The sequence below is a fragment of the Leguminivora glycinivorella genome, chromosome 27 (genome assembly GCF_023078275.1).
Source record: "Leguminivora glycinivorella isolate SPB_JAAS2020 chromosome 27, LegGlyc_1.1, whole genome shotgun sequence".
Classification (NCBI taxonomy): Eukaryota; Metazoa; Arthropoda; class Insecta; order Lepidoptera; family Tortricidae; genus Leguminivora; species Leguminivora glycinivorella.
The window spans coordinates 3770990-3790387 of record NC_062997.1 but is presented as its reverse complement, the minus strand read 5'-3'; the positions used below and the strand labels follow the sequence as shown (position 1 = coordinate 3790387).

The window sequence follows — 19398 nt, the reverse complement described above, 5'->3', positions numbered from 1 at the left end:
CCCGGGTTATGCCCCCCCCCCCCCCACCCAGGTTGGCCATACAAATAGGCCACGTGACCCCTCCCCCGGGGACCTGCACCTTTACCACGTGCCATCCGCGCTTGCTGAGGGTACGTAGCCGAATGGCACAAACGCTCACGAAACGAAACGCTCGCAGATATCTATCTCTATCGCTCTTGCGTATTGGCGCGAGACTATTATAATTTATATTTTTTATATTTTATTCAGACTCAGGTACTTATTCATAAATCCCACCAGTTTGTTTGTTTTTTTTTTTAATAAATCCCACCCGTAACCATCGACAACAGCATCGACTCGGCGCACCCCCACAGCATTTCCATGTAGGTCGCATAAAAATAACATTTTCGCCTCCCCGGCACATCTGCTCAAATATTGACTCGCCGCGGCCGTGTCTGGCGCAAGCAAGATTTTGACTTCTGCCTTTCATTTTGAAACTGATTGCTTTTTATGTTGTTTTTGTGCTTACGTGTGAATAATGAACATGTTTTTAACCCCCGACGCAAAAACGACGGGGTGTTATAAGTTTGACGTGTCTGTTTGCCTTTCTGTCTGTCTGTCTGTCTGTTTGTCTGTTAGTCTGTCTGTCTGTGTGTGCCTGTCTGTGGCATCGTAGCTCCCGAACGGATGAACCGATTTAGATTAAGTTTTTTTTTGGCTGAAAGCTGAGTTAGTCGGGAGTGTTCTTAGCCATGTTTCACGAAAATCGGTCTACTATGTCGCGGTCGGGGGTTTTTCAAAATTTTAATTTTGTGGTTAGATTATCATGTTGTTTTTGTGCTTACGCGTGAATAATGAATATCTTTTTTTTTAAGCGTGCAGTTTGAACCGAAGAGTGTTAGATCAAAATGGACTCTACATCGTTCATCCGTTCGGGAGCTACGACGCCACAGACAACCACACACACACACACAGATACGTCAAACTTATAACACCCCGTCGTTTTTGTGTCGGGGGTTAAAAACGAAATGTAAATAAGAAGTTGTCAGCTACGTAATATCCCTGTTCACACTTGTTTAAATACATTAAACAAGCAAAACCCCATATAGCCACTGTATACACCTCGTTCGCAACCATGACAAGTGCTCAGGGGTGTCAGAGCTGATTTTATATTCGTGCGATTTTTATATTTTGGTTGCATTTTTTTACAAATTTGAAGGACACCTACATACTATTCAATATACTCTATGGAGTTATCTACGCTTCTATACTTTAACGTTAATAAGAAAGTTTTAATTAAGTTTAGTCTGACTTTAACATCGTTCAGATCGTTAATAAACAAATTCGCGGCGACAGCACGGCACGCGAAAACCGCCGCAACAAGCCCGCACTGCTAGGGAGCCGCGTCAGCACCCCGATCCAATTTCAAATTTGAATTCCGAACCGCTTCCGCGTGCAGCGGCTTTCCCTCGCTTTTCTTTTCGGCCAGCGCGTTTAAGAAGCGTCTTTGTTTATTGTACAGTTTCTTTGCGAGGATTTTTTTTTAATTTTACATTAGACATTAAGACTTACGTCTTTAAATTTGAGGTCACTAAATTTAATTAATAAGCCGACTTAGCTGATTTTCACTGCTGCGGTTTGAATATAAAATTAGGAGTGTAATTATAAGTCATAACCATCATGTTTTCGTAAAATAATGACACTCCTTACCATTCCAAAAAGCATGAATTGCGTGTCTCGCCACCCATATTTGCGTCATAAACATGTAAGCTTTCGTATTAGTTGGTACCTATCGACTGTGTTTAAAGGTTACCCTTCTTCGGACATAGACAACACCTCCACAGTCAGTACCCATGGGAAATCCGAACTATACGAGAAGAAAAATAATTTCCCTTACATTTTTGTGAATCGTGTTTTTTATGGCTGACAGTTGCGTTTCTCTACTGAAGAGTGTCAAGTATACAATTTAGAAAATCCTGTTAAAGATTAATTGGGTATGTGTTTTATGTATTATAAGACTTTTTCATCTTATTGTGCAACACAATTTGCCCTCATTACTGTTAGAGATTAGGTCCATTTAGTCATAGAACACCACATTTTATATTTATGTTATGCCGGTTACGTTTATGTTTAAAACCTTTGTTCATATTCATTTAATGTGGATTGTCAACATTTTAAAAGCAAATTATCGATATCGATAAACTGTGTCGTCAAAACCTATCAAATTGTGTAATTATGGTAATTATGAACGACAAAACTGCAAGTACCAATAAATCTATAGGATTTTGCAATAAATATGTCTCAGTAACTCCTTTCTTTTTAAATGAGTAATTGACATTGCAGGTTTGCCAATAATCTTATACTTTTAAACGAGCAATTCTTGTATATTTATTTATTTATTTATTTATTTATTTATTTATATATTTATTTACACTGACGATCTCGGAAACCGCTCTAACGATTTCGCAGAAATTTGTTATGTGGGGGTTTTTGGGGGTGAAAAATCGGTCTAACTTATCCTTAGGTCCCGGAAAACGCGAATTTTCGAGTTTTCATGAGTTTTTCTTCGCGCGCCATCTCGTGTGCAGTAGTTGTACTGTTAAGACAGAATTCTTTCGGTTGATGTAAGTACTATTTATTGCAAACACTAGATGGCGACACAGGTCAAGGCTAAAACGAATAGAAAAATACACTATTTGAGTTTTTGTGGCGAAATGCGCGCCATCTCGTGTGGAGTAGTTGTGTTGTTAAGGCTGAGAATTCTTTCGCTCGATGTAGGTACTATTCATTTTTGAACTAGATGGCGACATATGTCAAGGATACGAAACAGAACCGAGCGAAGCTCGGTTGCCCAGATATTAAACTATTATCGATAGAACACAATCTAATAATACTTTAGCTTATATTATAGCCGTTCTTCATTCATATCAAAGCATTCTAAAGTTAAAATAGATATTTTAAGAGTAGTAAGAACACTCCACATTTTAACATCAACACCCCTCTTACGAAGTCAAAAATAAACCAATCTAAAGATAACACATATTTTATTCCTCGAACTAAACTCAAACTTTACTCCATTGTGTTGAAACAAAGGAACGTGGCTAACCGAGGAAAATATTAAAATTATTATCCAAAAATCTGGCACCGATGCAGAAACGAAACGGAATTTCGCCCGCGAAAAAAGACTTTGACAGCGAAAAAGGCGGGAAAGGACCGCCATTACAGACAAGTGACGCCTCGAAACGGCTTAGAAGTAAAAGAGCTTATGTTTATTGAGTTTATGGGATATATGTGTCTGTTTGGGTTTGAGAAATCGCTTGCCCGGCTGTATAATTGGAGGAGCAAGATATGGCTAAATTTTAATAACTTTCGTGCGCAAGTTATGAGTTCTCGTGTATATTAGGTAAGTGTTGTTATTTATTTTCAGCTTCTAACATGCCCACGCAAAATATTCGTTTAAAGGACAAGCGTTTGCCCTCATCTTCGCCCGCGTAGAAATTATAAACTTTCGTTGCGGCATTAAGTTAATTTGCATTAAACAATTAAATTACACCGTATGAGGTTTTTCGGCCCGGTACTGCAGCGAACGTGCTCAACACTAAAGAGCGGAATTGGGAGACAACAGACTAATTTAACAAGAATATAGAATTCTAGTTTGTTACAGCATTTTTCAAACGGAAAGCTTATACTCAACGCTGACTGATGTGATTTCAAAACTTAGAGTTTTTGGTTAAAACGTTAGAGATACTATTGCCACTTGTCAGCGTAGCGTAGGCGGTAGATCATATAGTTACTGTGTAGGTATAATTTGAAATAAACGGATAGTACTTGTACTTGCACACATGATATGACAATTATCAGGGATTCGGTGGCCAGTGATCACTAACAAATTGCAGAAAAAAATGTAACCAAAGTGTGGTAAGAACGTTAGCCGCGAGAGCTGAAGATCCATGTTCTATTCCCGGCTCGATGCCAGTGGACTTAGGGCCAGTTGCATCAACCACATTTGACAGACACATCATCGTCACGCAGCAGACGTCTATGGAACTTCCCATGCAATAAAATGTATTGCACTTTGATGCAATCGGCCCTTAGTCACTTTATTTTCATCATATCATCATCATATCAGCCCTTTAACAGTGGGCGTTAAAGGGCTGAGCCTATGCTGGCATATGCCACTCTTCTAGTGCGCCACTTGTCCCGGTCCTGAGCTAATCTCATTCACTTTTATTTTAATGTATGATATCTATTTCAGTTTGCAGGAAAATGTCGTGAAATACGACACGCTTCGCGCTTGCTCAGTCTATCCGAATTACGGATTTGTCAATCCGCCAATCATAAAAAGCAAGTGGATTTAAAAGTCACCAGCTGATTCGGAAAATGGCGATGTCTCGGTTTGGGACGAGAGTTTTCTATCATAAAGTCGAGTTGGAAGTATTGGTGGTGTGATAATAAGCCGCAATCCAGAGGATCTCGGATTCAACCACATGCTCGGTGTTACCTACCAATGATTCTTAGTTATGTACCAAACATCAATCAAGTTAACGTTCAAGGCTTAGTGTCTAGTGCAAAATGCATAGTTACAAATTAGTAATAACTTAACCACAAAATTAAAATTTTGACAACCTAACCACAAAATTAAAATTTTGAAAAAACCTCCGACTGCGACATCGTTGACCGATTTTCATGAAACATGGCTAAGAACACTCCCGACTAACTCAGCTTTCAGACAAAAAAAAACTAAATCTAAATCGGTTCATGCGTTCGGGAGCTACGGTGCCACAGACAGACACACACACAGACAAACAGACAGACAGACAGACAGACAGACACGTCAAACTTATAACACCCCTCCGTTTTTGCGTCGGGGGTTAAAAACCCCCGACCGAGACATAGTGGACCGATTTCCATGAAACATACATACATACATACATACAATCACGCCTGTATCCCATAAAGGGGTAGGCAGAACACATGAAACTATTTATTATTTATTTATTTATTTTTTATTTATTTACACAAAGAAAATTACACAGTATGACAGTAAATAAAACTAAAGCACCGTGAATTTTAAATAAACATTACAACAAGTAACACAAAATAAAATATTAAACAGCAAAATTAAACATAACATAACACACTAAATATACTAAATAACAGATGAAGAACATGGCTAAGAACACTCCCGACTAACTCAGGTTTCAGACAAAAAAATCTAAATCTAAATCGGTTCATTCGTTCGGGAGCTACGATGCCACAAACAGACACACACACACAGACAGCCAGACAAACAAACAGACAGACACGTCAAACTTATAACACCCCTTCGTTTTTGCGTCGGGGGTTAAAAATTAACCCAATTCGAAGGATCAGGTTGAACACAAGGCGTCCTGATACCCCTGATGGTGATCTTTGGTGATTGGGCGGATAGAGTAGAGGTAGACCTCCGTGAACCCATCAGCGAAAGAAGCTGGCGCGACACCGCTCTCTCAAACTGTACAACATGGCGAACTCTTGTGAGACCAACTAATACCGCAAACCCGAACGGAGACGAATACGCCATAACCTAACCACAAAATTAAAATTTTGAAAAATCCCCCGACCGACCGCGACGTAGTGGACCGATTTTCATGAAACATGGCTAAGAACACTCCCGACTAACTCAGCTTTCAAACAAAAAACCTAAATCTAATTCGGTTCATCCGTTCGGAAGCTACGATGCCACAGACAGACAGACACGTCAAACTTATAACACCCCGTCGTTTCTGCGTCGGGGGTTAAAAAGGAACAAAGTTTCACCACGACTATAGCAAACCAAGAAATGACTTGCTGCCTGTCTACTTAGCATTACAAATACACAAATTTAATATTTCCTGTCCGAGTGTCCGTCAATTTGTTGTTCCTGCTCTTGTCAAATTAAGTGTCAACCCACAACCCAGGTCACTTTGATGTCCGTCCGTCAAGAAATCGGAAACGTGTATAAAATTAGGTTTATAACTGTCGAGTATTTCGACGCTCTCAAGAAAATCTATTAGTAAATCTAGAATAGTTATTTGTTATACAAGGGGGCAAAATTGTATTTTAACGCCGAGTGTGGAATTGAAAAACGAGCAAGCGAAAGGATTCTATAGTTGAACCACGAGCGAAACGAGTGGTTCGAGAATAGAATCCTGAACTTGCGAGTTTTTTAACACACGAGAAGTAAAATACATTTGCACCCGAGTGTAACACAAAACTTTTCCCCTCACTATAGCGAGGAAACTACAACGCAAAAAATGCGTTTATCACTGCTTCCAGTAGTTCCACAGGTGGTAAATCATCATTATTACTAGATTCACCTACTTTTATCAATTTTAAAGCACTTAATTTGACTTTATTCAAGGTCAAATTACTTTACCCACTAGTGGATAAAATGCGTTTTTACCCGCTGGTATCAAAGGACAAAACACGTGTTTCCGAGCTAGTGAGGGGAAAAAGTATTTAACCACTTGACAGTCCAGCCCGCGCGACCATATTCCGGTCAACCGTCCGGGTTTTTAAGCGACGCGCGCAGCGCGCTGCGCATTCACAACTTTTTACAAAAACGTCTGTATCTTCTAAACTACACAAGGTATAGTTCAAAAAAAAATACTTCGGTATAAATGAACGTACAGTACTTGAAATAAAATTATAGTGATAGTAAAATATGTATGATTATATACTATAAATCAAGGTTAAACTTATGTAATCGAAAAAAAAATGAAGAAATTTTTTATTTGACTATTACTTAAATTACAGGAAATTTTGAGCGATGACCCCGTTTTTAGGGTTCCGTAGTCAACTAGGAACCCTTATAGTTTCGCCATGTCTGTCTGTCCGTCCGTCCGTCCGTCCGTCCGTCCGTCCGTCCGCGGATAATCTCAGTAACCGTCAGCACTAGAAAGCTGAAATTTGGTACCAATATGTATATCAATCACGCCAACAAAGTGCAAAAATAAAAAATGGAAAAAAATGTTTTATTAGGTTACCCCCCTACATGTAAAGTGGGGGCTGATAATTTTTTTCATTCCAACCCCAACGTGTGATATATTGTTGGATAGGTATTAAAAAATGAATAAGGGTTTACTAAGATCGTTTTTTGATAATATTAATATTTTCGGAAATAATCGCTCCTAAAGGAAAAAAAAGTGCGTCCCCCCCCCTCTAACTTTTGAACCATATGTTTAAAAAATATGAAAAAAATCACAAAAGTAGAAGTTTATAAAGACTTTCTAGGAAAATTGTTTTGAACTTGATAGGTTCAGTAGTGTTTGAGAAAAATACGGAAAACTACGGAACCCTACACTGAGCGTGGCCCGACACGCTCTTGGCCGGTTTTTTTATTACGTATTAGAGAAATATACTATTTTACCTTTATAGTGATACCACAACCAACACATACAGTTCTCATGAAGATATCCAAAAAAAATTAAACAAATTCAAAATCAAACACAAACACGCGGAGTTTGACAAGGCACTGCCGAATTTATTTTTTCATTCACTAAGTAACGAGCGTACACTGCCATCTATACTTTTTGTAGCAAACTATGTAGTTAGGCTACGTTATTGTATCAAGAGAATAAGTAAATAATGCCGCAATATTTCGCTAGATGTCACTTTAATCAACTGTGTCTCCATTCCCTCTTTTGGATAGTAAGGTATCGTAGGACTGTCTACCGGAATTTTTTTTTGGATACTATGCTATCGTAGGACTGTCAAGTGGTTGAGGTCAAAAATGGCGAGTGCTGTGGGTAACAATTTGAGACGGTAGTATACAAAAAGCTCTTCCTAATATCCCCATTGTCTAAACGCTCTCTTTGAATGTTCTACACATTCCAACGGCGCTGCGAAGGCTGACAGGTTCTAATCTAAGCCGTCAATAAATTTGCTGACAAACCGAACTGCCCGCCGCCGTTGGATGGAATCAAGCGGAAGGAGCTGGTCTTGCGGAGCGCCAGACCAGAGATGGGGACTAGGGCTTGCATTCCGGAATTCCGGAATTTCGGACAATTTTTCCGATATTACAGTTCCGGAATAGAAACACATAATCTCGAAAATTCCGGAATTGAAAAAAGATATATTTTTAGACGAAAACGTGTAATTAATTAAGTTAGACACTGCTCGGATTCAGGTAGTGCCTATTTTATGACCAAAGGGTTGCATCCAGGGCTAGTTAGAGCGAGATAGTGTAGTTTTAACCCGCTAATATTATACCATTGTCACTTTCTGGTTTTGCTCTCAATTTTTTTAGCTAATAAGTGAAATATATAATCAGTTTAAAGTAAATATTTGTTGTAGAAAGTTGTGTTTTGTGATAATTTAAAATTACTAGCCGGGAGTTGAGTGTTATGCTCGAATACTGAAGGACATACATACATACAATCGCGCCTGTTTCCCAGAGGGGTAGGCAGAGATCACGGATTTCCATTTACTAAATACGATCCTGACAAATCACTTTCGCTTCACACACTTTCATAACGTTTCTCATACACGCTCGTCGGTTTCGAGTACTTCTGACCTGGCCTTTTAAGGACAATCAAATATAAATAAATAACATTAGGTACATTATTATTGTATTAGCGTTATTTATGCTCAATTTATTAGATCGAAATTAAATTTCAGTAATAATCTAAATTAATCGGTATTAAAGTGGCATAAACTCACAATTTTACTCATAGCACTGAATATTTTAGGCATAAAGTCTTAAGTTCAGACGCAAATCGTAGTATTTGGTATTACATTCATTCACAAGCATAACGTCGTAGTTATTTAAATTGGATACATAAAAATAAAAAATACTCCATTAAATTTGCTATAGCCAATATTCCATGTGACAGCGTACTGGGCAGACGAGCATGTCGTGAAATGGGATTAATAAAACGGATTAATGAGGTTACATTAGATGAGTATAGTGACTTATTTGAGGGTGTAGGATGTTTGCCGGGGGAGTATAGCATCGTGGTCGACCCGAGCGTGCCGCCGGTGGTGAGCGCGCCGCGGAAGGTGCCGCTCGCTCTGCGCGACAAGTTGCTTGACGAGTTGAATAGGATGACGGACTTGGGCGTGATAAGAAAAGTTACTCATCCCACTTTATGGGTTAATTCTATCGTATTGGCGGCTAAAAAAAATGGAGATATTAGAATATGCCTAGACCCTCGTCCATTAAACTGTGCTATTCGTCGTGCTCACTTTCAGTTGCCAACAATTACAGAGTTAACTTCAAAGTTAAACGGAGCGTGTTATTTTTCGGTGCTAGATGCAAACTCGGGATTTTGGGCAATAAAACTAGATGACGCCAGTGCTGACCTCTGCACTTTCGGGACACCTTTTGGTAGATTTCAGTTTACTAGATTACCGTTCGGAATAAATTGTGCCTCGGAAGTCTTCCACGCCAAGATAAAGCAGTTGCTTGAGGGTCTGGACGGGGTTGATTCTTTTATTGATGACATCATTTGCTGGGGTAGAACAAAACAGGAGCACGATGAACGGCTGATTGCATTGTTAGAAAAAGCGCGCAGTATTAATTTAAAATTTAATAAATCTAAGTGCAAGATAGGCGTTGAAGAAGTGACGTATCTTGGTCACGTGTTCAACAAAAATGGTATGAAACCCGACTGTTCTAAAGTGAAGGCTATTATTGAGATGCCGTCTCCCACCGACAAGAAATCCTTAGAACGTTTTTTAGGAGCCACTAACTACTTGTCAAAATTTATTCCGAGCTATTCGGAGCACACTAAGCCGCTAACTAGCTTATTAAGAAAGGATACAGTTTGGATTTGGGACGCGGTACACCAAAATGCGCTAGATAAATTAAAAAAGCTGATTAGTGAAAGTCCGGTTTTAGCGTTATATGACGTGCAGCAGCCGGCGGTGTTGTCGGTGGACGCGAGCAGCGTGGCGCTGGGCGCGGTGCTGCTGCAGGGCGGGCGGCCCGTGGAGTACGCCTCGCGCATGCTCACCGACACACAAACCAGGTACGCTCAGGTCGAAAAAGAGATGTTGGCCATTTTGTTTGCCTGTGAAAAGTTTCGCCAATATATTTATGGGAAGAAAAACGTCGTTGTGGAAACAGATCACAAACCACTTGAGAGTTTATTTAAAAAACCGTTAGAGTCCGTCCCAGTACGTCTGCAACGAATGTTATTACGCTTGCAGGGACTAGATTTAGTAGTCACATATAAACCGGGCAAATATATGTACTTAGCAGACACTTTGTCTCGCGCGTCTTTACCTGAGAAATACGATGAGTCTGTAAGTAAAGGTATTAGGTATCAGGTAGATCTTTTGATGAGTAATGTAAATATGTCAAAAAATAAATTAAGTGCCATTAAAGAGGAAACCATGAAGGACAGTAGTCTTGTTACATTGTTAAGTTACATAAACAAGGGCTGGCCAAACAATAGGTACGAAGTATCTGAAGATGTTAAGTGTTACTGGTCGATGAAGGATGAGTTATTTGTGGTGGATGGCATAATATTTAAAAATAATTTAATTTTAATTCCAAAGTCGATGCGAGCTGATATGCTCAAAGTCATTCACGACGGACATCTTGGCATTGATCGGTGTAAGAGACGCGCTAGGCAAGTGTTATTTTGGCCTGGAGTCAATAAAGAGATTGAAATGTATGTAAAGTGCTGCAAAGTGTGCCAGGATCACTTAAATGCACCAAGTAGAGAGCCATTAATACCCGTTGAGGTACCAAAATTGCCGTGGTGTCAAGTAGGTACAGACATTTTTGAGTATTTAAAAAAATATTATTTAATAATAGTTGACTATCACTCAGGGTATGTCGAAGTTTCAAAGTTAAACAATTTAACGAGTTCCGCAGTAATACAGGCTCTAAAAGAAAATTTTGCCAGGCACGGAATTCCAGAGAAGGTGATAAGTGATAATGGCACACAATACACTAGCAGGGATTTTAAGCGGTTTGCAGCGGATTGGGGATTTGAACACATAACGACTTCGCCAAATTACGCGCAGGCGAATGGAAAAAGTGAAAGAGCGGTCCAAACTGTAAAAAACATATTAAAAAAATCTATTCAAAGTAATACTGATATTAACTTAAATCTACTTAGTTATCGCAACACGCCGCGAGAAAACTTGAGCTCGCCCGCTCAAATGCTAATGGGTCGTATGTTGAAGTGTCGTTTGCCGGTTCACCGCGATCTGCTGCAGCCCAAACCAGTACAATCCGATCAATATGACGCGATTGTGACCAATCAGCAAAAAAGTAAGCGGTACTATGATCAGCGATCTAAGGCCTTGCCAATTTTAAACGAAGGCGATAATGTTATTATCCTCGACAAAAATTACAGAACTAGGGGACATGTTGTATCAAAAAGTACTACACCCAGATCGTATATTGTAAAAAATAAAAGGGGAGTATATAGACGTAATAGGAGACATCTCATAAAATGCCTGTCACCTGTTACAGATCAAAACCTTGCTGATTGTGATGATGAGGGTGATGTGGAACAGGTACTGTCTCCTGCAATGGACGCTTTCTCTTCTGCGGAGTCATCAGAGGAAACTGTGGTCGAGTCACACTCTCCCATGATAACAATAAGAAAAAGAGGTGGACAAATAGCCGAGTAACCAGGTCTTGTCCCGCATCACTCTATATATAGATAGTTTAAATTTTGAAAAGACATTTAAAGTTATGTATTTCAATATAGGTTATCAGTGTACGATATAATAAGTATTCCTAAGTTACTACTGTACGCACATTTTAAAATGTTAAAAACAAAACCCTATTGATTGGGGTACCTTTGTATGGGTAACAATTTTATGCAAGTTATGTAATCCGGTGTTGGGTAGATTATATTAGTATGTAATCTTTAAAAGGGGAAGATGTTGTGGGTAGAACTAGATTTAATAAAAATCAGTTGTCATCCAACCCGCGTTTCATTACACAACATACACTTTTCACAAAGACGTGTGCATATTTTACTAAACTCTATCTAAGTCTATTACCACTTACCACAAAATCAAAAGATTTGAGAAGCAACTGTATGGAAGATTATGAATATGAAAAGAATGATTTATTTTTTTACAAAAAATTAAGGTGTACATGTAGGTGCCTAGGAATAAATCATAAAATCTGTCTTTTTGGGCTAGTTTGGATATATTTTGTCCCTACTCGACTCTGATAAAGGTAATTCAATATTTCTTTTATTACAGTTATGTGAACAAGACGTTATGCCATTCTTGTAAATTATTACTTAAATTTTATATTATTTCGATGGTCAATGGATAAAAAAATAACTTTAACGTTGACCACTATCAGTAAACTGGCACTAAAACCTCGTTTGTATCGTTAACTGTAGTTCGAAATACCTTGCAAGACCGATTTTGACACAAAATAGGCTCTCCTGTAAAATTACTAAAATGAAAATTTCTGTGTTACGAGTATATGCCTTTCAGGTACGGAGTTATTGTCTTAAACGTCGATTTATAATAAATTTCAATTTAAAATTGTATTATTTCATCAAAAACTCACCAGAAAACCAAACCAAAAAAAAATTGTTCAATTCCGGAACTAGTTCCGGAATTCCGGTATTGAAGTCCAATCTCGAAAACCAGTTCCGGAATTGAAAATCGTCCGATATTGCAAGCCCTAATGGGGACAGTACTTAATATTAAGGTCGAACCTGCGCTTTATATAACGAAAGTCGCTGACGCTGACCCGGTAGTTTGGCCCTGTTCAATCGTTGGAACCCAATTTAGCTTCATGTTTCACATGACTTCGAAACTGGATATGGTTCGTAATATCAGCACCAAGTATCCATACTTTTGGTTAGAGATGGTAAAAGGGATGCCCTGAAACTTTGGCGCCGTGACAAATGGTGTTTTCTTAGTAGAAAACGCACTAACTATACTTTGTTTGAACTGGGCTAGGTTAAGATTACCCAATTCTGAGACCAGAAACCTCTCGATCTCAGACACAAGGTTGCAACTATACTGCATCCTATACTCCGACAACTGCTCAAGAGAGGCATTTTTGCACTACCTGTATAACGGCTATCGGTAGTGTTATCATCTGTATAGCAGTGAATATTGTTAGCAGACAATAAATCATTGAATTGCAGAAGGAACAAGGTAAACAGTACATATCCTTAGGATACGCCAACGTTTATGAGTTATAGTTCGAGCATACTTAACTTATACCGACAGTGATGACTGAAATGGTTCGCCTAAACAGGAAGCAGGAACCAATGTGCACAACCCTTTAGGAAGACAGTACGAGGTTAGTTTAAAGAGAAGAGCCTTACGCCAAACCCTATAAAAGGCCTTTGTGATATCCAGGCTAACAGCCAGTGCTCTCTATAGCTGTGGCGCAACGACAAGTAAAGGCAGACAAAGAGGTCTCCAGCGCCTCGACCATGGCGAAGACCGTACTGCCGGTCGATATTGAGCTGGTGGTCTTCAAGGTACTTTAAAACTGTTTTCAAATCAGCAAGCGGACATCCCTTTTCAACGCTTATTTGCCAGGTTGAACCCAGGCAATATTGAAAAGAAGACAAAGCGACAAACAGAGAGCAAGGAAAGTCCACTTTCTCTTTTGCGGAATGAGCCAGTGAGTCATCAGGTTTGGGCAAGGGTAAAAGTGCAAGGAAAACTTGCAGAAGGTCTTCTGAACAGTTTCTAGTTCTAGTTATCTAGTATAAGAACTGGGAGTCAAAATCCAGTTAACAGTGTGTATTTTCAGAGTTCTCTTATATAAATTGGTAATACATGGTCGTAGATAAACGTGCCGAAGATGGAGTACATGGCCTGCAATATTAAGGATCCCGCGCCAGTACGCATAGGCGATAAAATTGTCGACTGTACTGACCAATTTAAGTACCTGGGATCTGTACTTCATGCGTCCGGGGACATCGACAATGACATCAAGACTCGCATAACGGCTGCGTGGGCAAAGTGGCGTGAGGTGACTGGTGTCATTTGCGATCCAAAAATGCCGGTTAAACTGAAGGGACAGGTCTATAAATCCATCATTAGACCTGTCCTCCTATATGGAAGCGAAGCGTGGCCTGTGCTTGAGCGGCACAAGCAGGAGCTGCGCGTCACGGAGATGAACTTGCTCCGTTAGATGTGTGGAGTATCGCGGAGAGACCGCGTGAGAAACTCCCGCATTCGCGGCACTCTTCATGTCCGTGACATAGCAGACAAACTCCAAGAAAGCCGCCTACGATGGTACGGCCATTTCTTACGTAAACCGGCAAGTTACATAGGGAACAAATGTCTTGCTATACCACCTCCGCCCGGCCCCGGACGAAGGGGAGCACCCAAGAAATGTTAGCTTGATGTCGTTGGTGCTGATATGCGTGCTAATGGTCTCACTAAAAGGGATGCATAAGACAGTGCGAAGTGGAGGAGAAAAAGCCGGAAAGTGGACCCCGGGCTCCGAAGCGCCCGAGCCGAGGATGCAACCGGGAAACCGTTAAGATGAGAGAGAGGTCGTAGATAAAGTAATGTTTGCGATGTTGTTGAACTAAGTCAAAAAGAGTCAATCAAATCATGCTGGTACCCATGCCTCGCACTTTTTTTGCCCAGCGTCTTAAAAAACGGTTGCATAATATACTATAAATAAAATTTTCATTAATATTTAACCCCATGAAAGTTATATTTAAAAAGTTGAAAAAATCTCACGCCGCCGGCGTTACGCCGCCGCCGACGATTTTTTCGAGGCGCGCCGCCGCCCGATTTTTTCTGGGCGGCGCGCATGTCTCCTTATGCAATAAAGTCCCCCTCCCCCTTCGCGTCTGTCTGTTTGTATGTTAGAGATAAACTCAATAACCTAACCACAAAATTAAAATTTTGAAAAAACCCCCGACCGTGACATAGTGGACTGATTTTCATGAAACATGGCTAAGAACACTCCCGACTAACTCAGCTTTCAGACAAAAAAAACTAAATCAAAATCGGTTCATCCGTTCGGGAGCTACGGTGCCACAGACAGACACACACACAGACAGACAGACAGACAAACAGACAGACAGACAGACGGACAGACGGACAGACGGACAGACAGACAGACAGACAGACACGTCAAACTTATAACACCCCTTCGTTTTTGCGTCGGGGGTTAAAAACTGCTAAACGGATTTTTAATGCGGTTTTCACTTATGATGATGATGATGTGAACCTGTTATCTCTCATTAGACACGTAGGGCTCTTAGAAGAATCTTACACTTTTTAACCCCCGACGCAAAAACGACGGGGTGTTATAAGTTTGACGTGTCTGTCTGTCTGTCTGTCTGTTTGTCTGTCTGTGTGTGTGTCTGTCTGTGGCATCGTAGCTCCCGAACGGACGAACCGATTTAGATTTAGTTTTTTTTGTTTGAAAGCTGAGTTAGTCGGGTCGGGAGTGTTCTTAGCCATGTTTCATGAAAATCAGTCCACTATGTCGCGGTCGGGGGTTTTTTCAAAATTTTAATTTTGTGGTTAGGTTATTGAGGACGGTTTGGGTATAAATTTTGCTAAGGTGTTGTGTAAATTGATTGAAAAATGACGATATTTTGAAAATGTCTCTCTTTCATTGTGTCTGTCTGTCTGTAGCATCGTATCGTAGCTCCCGAACGGATGAACCGAATTAGATTTAGGTTTTTTTGTTTGAAAGTTGAGTTAGTCAGGAGTGTTCTTAGCCATGTTTCATGAAAATCGGTCCACTAATCGTGGTCGGGGGTTTTTTTAACCGACTTCAAAAAAGGAGGAGGTTCTCAATTCGATTGATTTTTTTTTTATTTTTTTTGTATGTATGTTACTCGATATCTCCGAGAATCGTGGACCGATTTTCAAAATTTTTTTTTTGATCGAACGGGTATAACCCCGAGATGGTCCCATTGGCACCAAGTCGGGGTCTGATGATGGGATCTTGGAGAAATCGAGGGAACTCTTCAAATGTTATAGGCACATGTAATGTTTTTAGTGTATTTTTCAAAGGTACACCAGTATTTACGCCTGATGGTAATAATTTTATGTGGCTGAGCTGATGATGGAAGGTCAACTCCTCAATGGTTAGGAGTTAAAGGATAATTCTTTCACTACTGTACATATATTCGGACTGATACATATAATATCACTAGGAACCACTAAAAATCAACAAATAAATTAACTTTTTAACAAATAAAACCGCCTTCAAAAATAAGCGCGTTACAAAACACGGAGAAACTAAAAAGCCAAAAATAATAAACCTTTCAATTCAGATTTCTTATCGTATAGCAATAAGCTAAACATCCAAATTATAAACAAATCAATTATTTTTGTAGTCGGTACCAGACCTGTTCGTCGCCTTGCTATTGCCTGTTTGCCCCACCCAACCATACACAGGCTGGTACCGACTCCAAAAATAATTGATTTGTTTATAATTTGGATGTTTAGATTATTGCAATCCGATAAGAAATCTGAATTCGAAGGTTTATTATTTTTGGCTTTTTAGTTTCTCCGTGTTTTGTAACACGCTTTTTTTTGAAGGCGGTTTTATTTTTTGTTAAAAAGTTTATTTATTTGTTGATTTTTAATGGTTCCTATTGATATTAAATGCATCAGTCCGAATATAAGGAGGCCTATGTCCGAAGATGGGCGCTTTAAAGGCTGCTATAGATAGATAATTATAAATGGCTGATCACCAAATGGGCCCTACGGAAGATCAGAGCTGGCTACATGGCTAGCATCATGCTGAGTTGGGTCCATTTCGTGATGAACACTTTTATGTAATTTTGTTCTTTGCTGTTTTATGTTTGATGTTTGTACATGTTATGTGATCATCATGAATAAATGTCTTTTATGTTTTATGATATCCAGAAGACATGCTAAAGAGTAATTAGTCATTAGCTGCACACTTCATTAGTAGTTCAGTTCATAAAAATAATGAGCAAAAAGCAAAAACAAAAATCTCAAACACCTTAATCATATGTGCCGTTATATGGGTAAAGAGACCTTATTCAACCGTATTCCGTAGTCGCTAAGGTCCCGCGGCGTCATATTTGTATACAAACATCGTTCATAACGCCCTAAGCGCCATCGACCATAAGGTCCCTTTACCCAGATAACGTCACAAATATTAGTTCAACTAGCTATCCCCAGCATAGGCAGAACATTTTAACATAACTCACGTTTAGAAAAAGCTTTGCCGCCCATAAAGCTGCTGCTAAAAATCTGCGGCCCCCATAATGCCCTATCCTAAGTCAGTGAAATTTCTTGTGGAAGTTATGAATGTTATGATGTAAAAATTAAAGTCTGAGTTGGATTATTTATTAATATGTTTGGTATATAATCAATGATTACTTTATTTTTATAATTGAATCTGTGGCTTTTGACAGGGAACATTCCTTAGGCTCCATAAGTATATTTCTTTGATACGGAGGTTGATTTAGATAGTTCTCAATCATGAAGTGCCATTCTATAATATTGTTGACTAGAATTTGAGTTATACCTGTTTTGTGGTGATAGTTCAAGAATAGGTCAAACTAATGACCATGCTTACTTAATCACAAACATACATAAAACAATAAATAAACATAGAAATAACTAGGAATACAAACAAAAAATTAATTGAAAAAATACCACGTTCAAACTTTGTATCATTTGCTCGAAGAAAACTTGCCGCAGTTGCACTAGTTAATCATTAATAAAACAATCAATTACATGCACAAATAATTAAATATTTTCGGTATAAAGTTACACAAATATTCAAAAATTATGAAACAAAATAAATAAATAATGACTGACGTTTGCCTAAATGTCAAAATTAGACGGGGACAATGTCAATAAAAAAATAAACTTATTGTGCCAACATTGCGGAAATAACTCAAAAATCGATAATTTTATACGATTATTCCGAAATAAAAATAATCGTATCATGAAAAGAAAGCGTAAATGTCTTCAAACCACGTGGAGCGGCAAGGTCGAATTTATGTTTTCAACTTGTCAAGCGCGGCGTGTGATAAATTAATTCTACGGGCCGTTATCGCGATCTTTGCTAGGGAAATTCATACCTTATATGCGAAACACAAAGTTGACTTTCTAACGCGGTGAATGCCCACGCATAGTCGCCAGCCCAGGCAATATATCTTAGGCCGTGTACTGCCCGTGACAGTTCGTAAACAAACTGGAGCTACCGCAACAAAGGATCTCTGCCATTTTGCAACGATAATACACAACACGAGCCAACTGTGAGCTCAGCCAACGATTGTATTTCCTAAATTATCAACCGTAATATATGCACTGACGCTTTTAATAAGCATACAATGCAAAAAAGAGGCCTTTATAAGGCTTACTTACCAGAAGAAAACAACACGGTGTCGCTTGGAACTGTGGAGTCATCTGCACATCTTGCACATATCGATCACAGTCTTGCAGTTCTTAAAAACACTAAGCTAAAAAAGGAGGTTAGCACCAAAAATCTCAAACAGTCATTTATCAATCACAAGTCACGCGAGATAGTATTAAATAAACAGCTTTTTATTACAAATACAAGACGAGCACGTTATGTGATTCACTATCAAAATAAAAATAGTGGCAGACGCTCCGTCGACGGTCGAGCCACTGTCTGTCTGCCGTGCTGTCAATATTCGTCAAAACGAAAATGGCGACACCCTCGACAGAATACGATCAGCACCGGCCTGCCGGCTATCGCCTTCCCCTTCTAAACACAGCGAAAGAGAAAGATGGGTGCCCGACGTGTTGTCTTCAACCCGAACGAGTTGATTTGTGATGTCACGCCCAGCGGCGTAACGTTTGCGTAATTAAACGCTCATGAGGGCTCTTAAACTCGTTTTAATAGCGTTAATTTACAACTATTTCTTAAAATAAGGTCACCGGTTGAAATTGTTCCTCATACAACAGGTTGGCGCAATGAAATGTGTCTTTATGTTCTAATAATTCGTCTCTGCGCAGGCTAAGCCCGTCCCACCACTCAATATCTGTCGTGAGAGCGCCTCCTACTTTTTCTTATTTTATTCGTGTCTATTTTTTTCAGACGTTCATCTCGACTGCATTAATCTGGTGCAGTCCCACTGCAGTTTGATTAATAATCAAGTTAAGGCTTTGCTCTCTTTGAAAACTCGTTCGCTGATGCTCACGATAGAAAGGTTCTTTTATTTTATTTTCCCACTCGCCTGCACATTTTCTAATAATTACCACAGCCATTATTAAATTTACTAACTATAATCTACGGGTTTTACGGTTCATCACTAAACTTTCTATAATTTAATACATTGCCTTATATTTGGCCTTTTATTCAGGGTAATCGGGTGATTGTTATCTAGAGAAGATTACAGGTTTTCAATTAACCAGCGCTTCGAAGAACGTAATATTTAATACCTTCTGATTACGCAATCATTTGATAAATAGACTGATAATATGAAGATCATTAATTCCTTTAGATAACATTAATAGCCGTTAAACCGGCAAATATAT

At 39.2% G+C, this 19398-nt stretch overlaps 2 protein-coding genes across 2 annotated transcripts in view; one reads left to right on the top strand and one right to left on the bottom strand.

Annotated features, from left to right (window-relative positions):
• Positions 1–18643, bottom strand: part of LOC125240269 (homeobox protein PKNOX2-like) — a 54195-nt gene extending 35552 nt beyond the window's left edge. Inside the window, exon 1 of the mRNA XM_048148129.1 lies at positions 18262–18643. The gene's annotated coding sequence lies outside the window, so the exon portion shown is untranslated. The remainder of the gene's footprint in view (positions 1–18261) is intronic.
• On the top strand, positions 8758–11878 carry LOC125240267 (uncharacterized protein K02A2.6-like). The gene is made up of 2 exons (XM_048148127.1): positions 8758–10699; positions 11411–11878. Exons 1-2 carry the CDS (start codon positions 8842–8844, stop codon positions 11569–11571), a joined length of 2019 nt encoding a protein of 672 aa, XP_048004084.1. The 5' UTR covers positions 8758–8841; the 3' UTR covers positions 11572–11878.
• Positions 18644–19398: the final 755 nt, after the last annotated feature.

What these genes read in the sequence shown, in the direction of transcription:
- LOC125240267 (XM_048148127.1), top strand. Translation starts at nt 8,842, where the DNA reads ATGGGATTAATAAAACGGATTAATGAGGTTACATTAGATGAGTATAGT. An exon ending in ATTGCCGTGGTGTCAAGTAG is followed by an intron (nt 10,700 to 11,410) that starts GTACAGACATTT and finishes CACCTGTTACAG; the next exon opens with ATCAAAACCTTGCTGATTGT.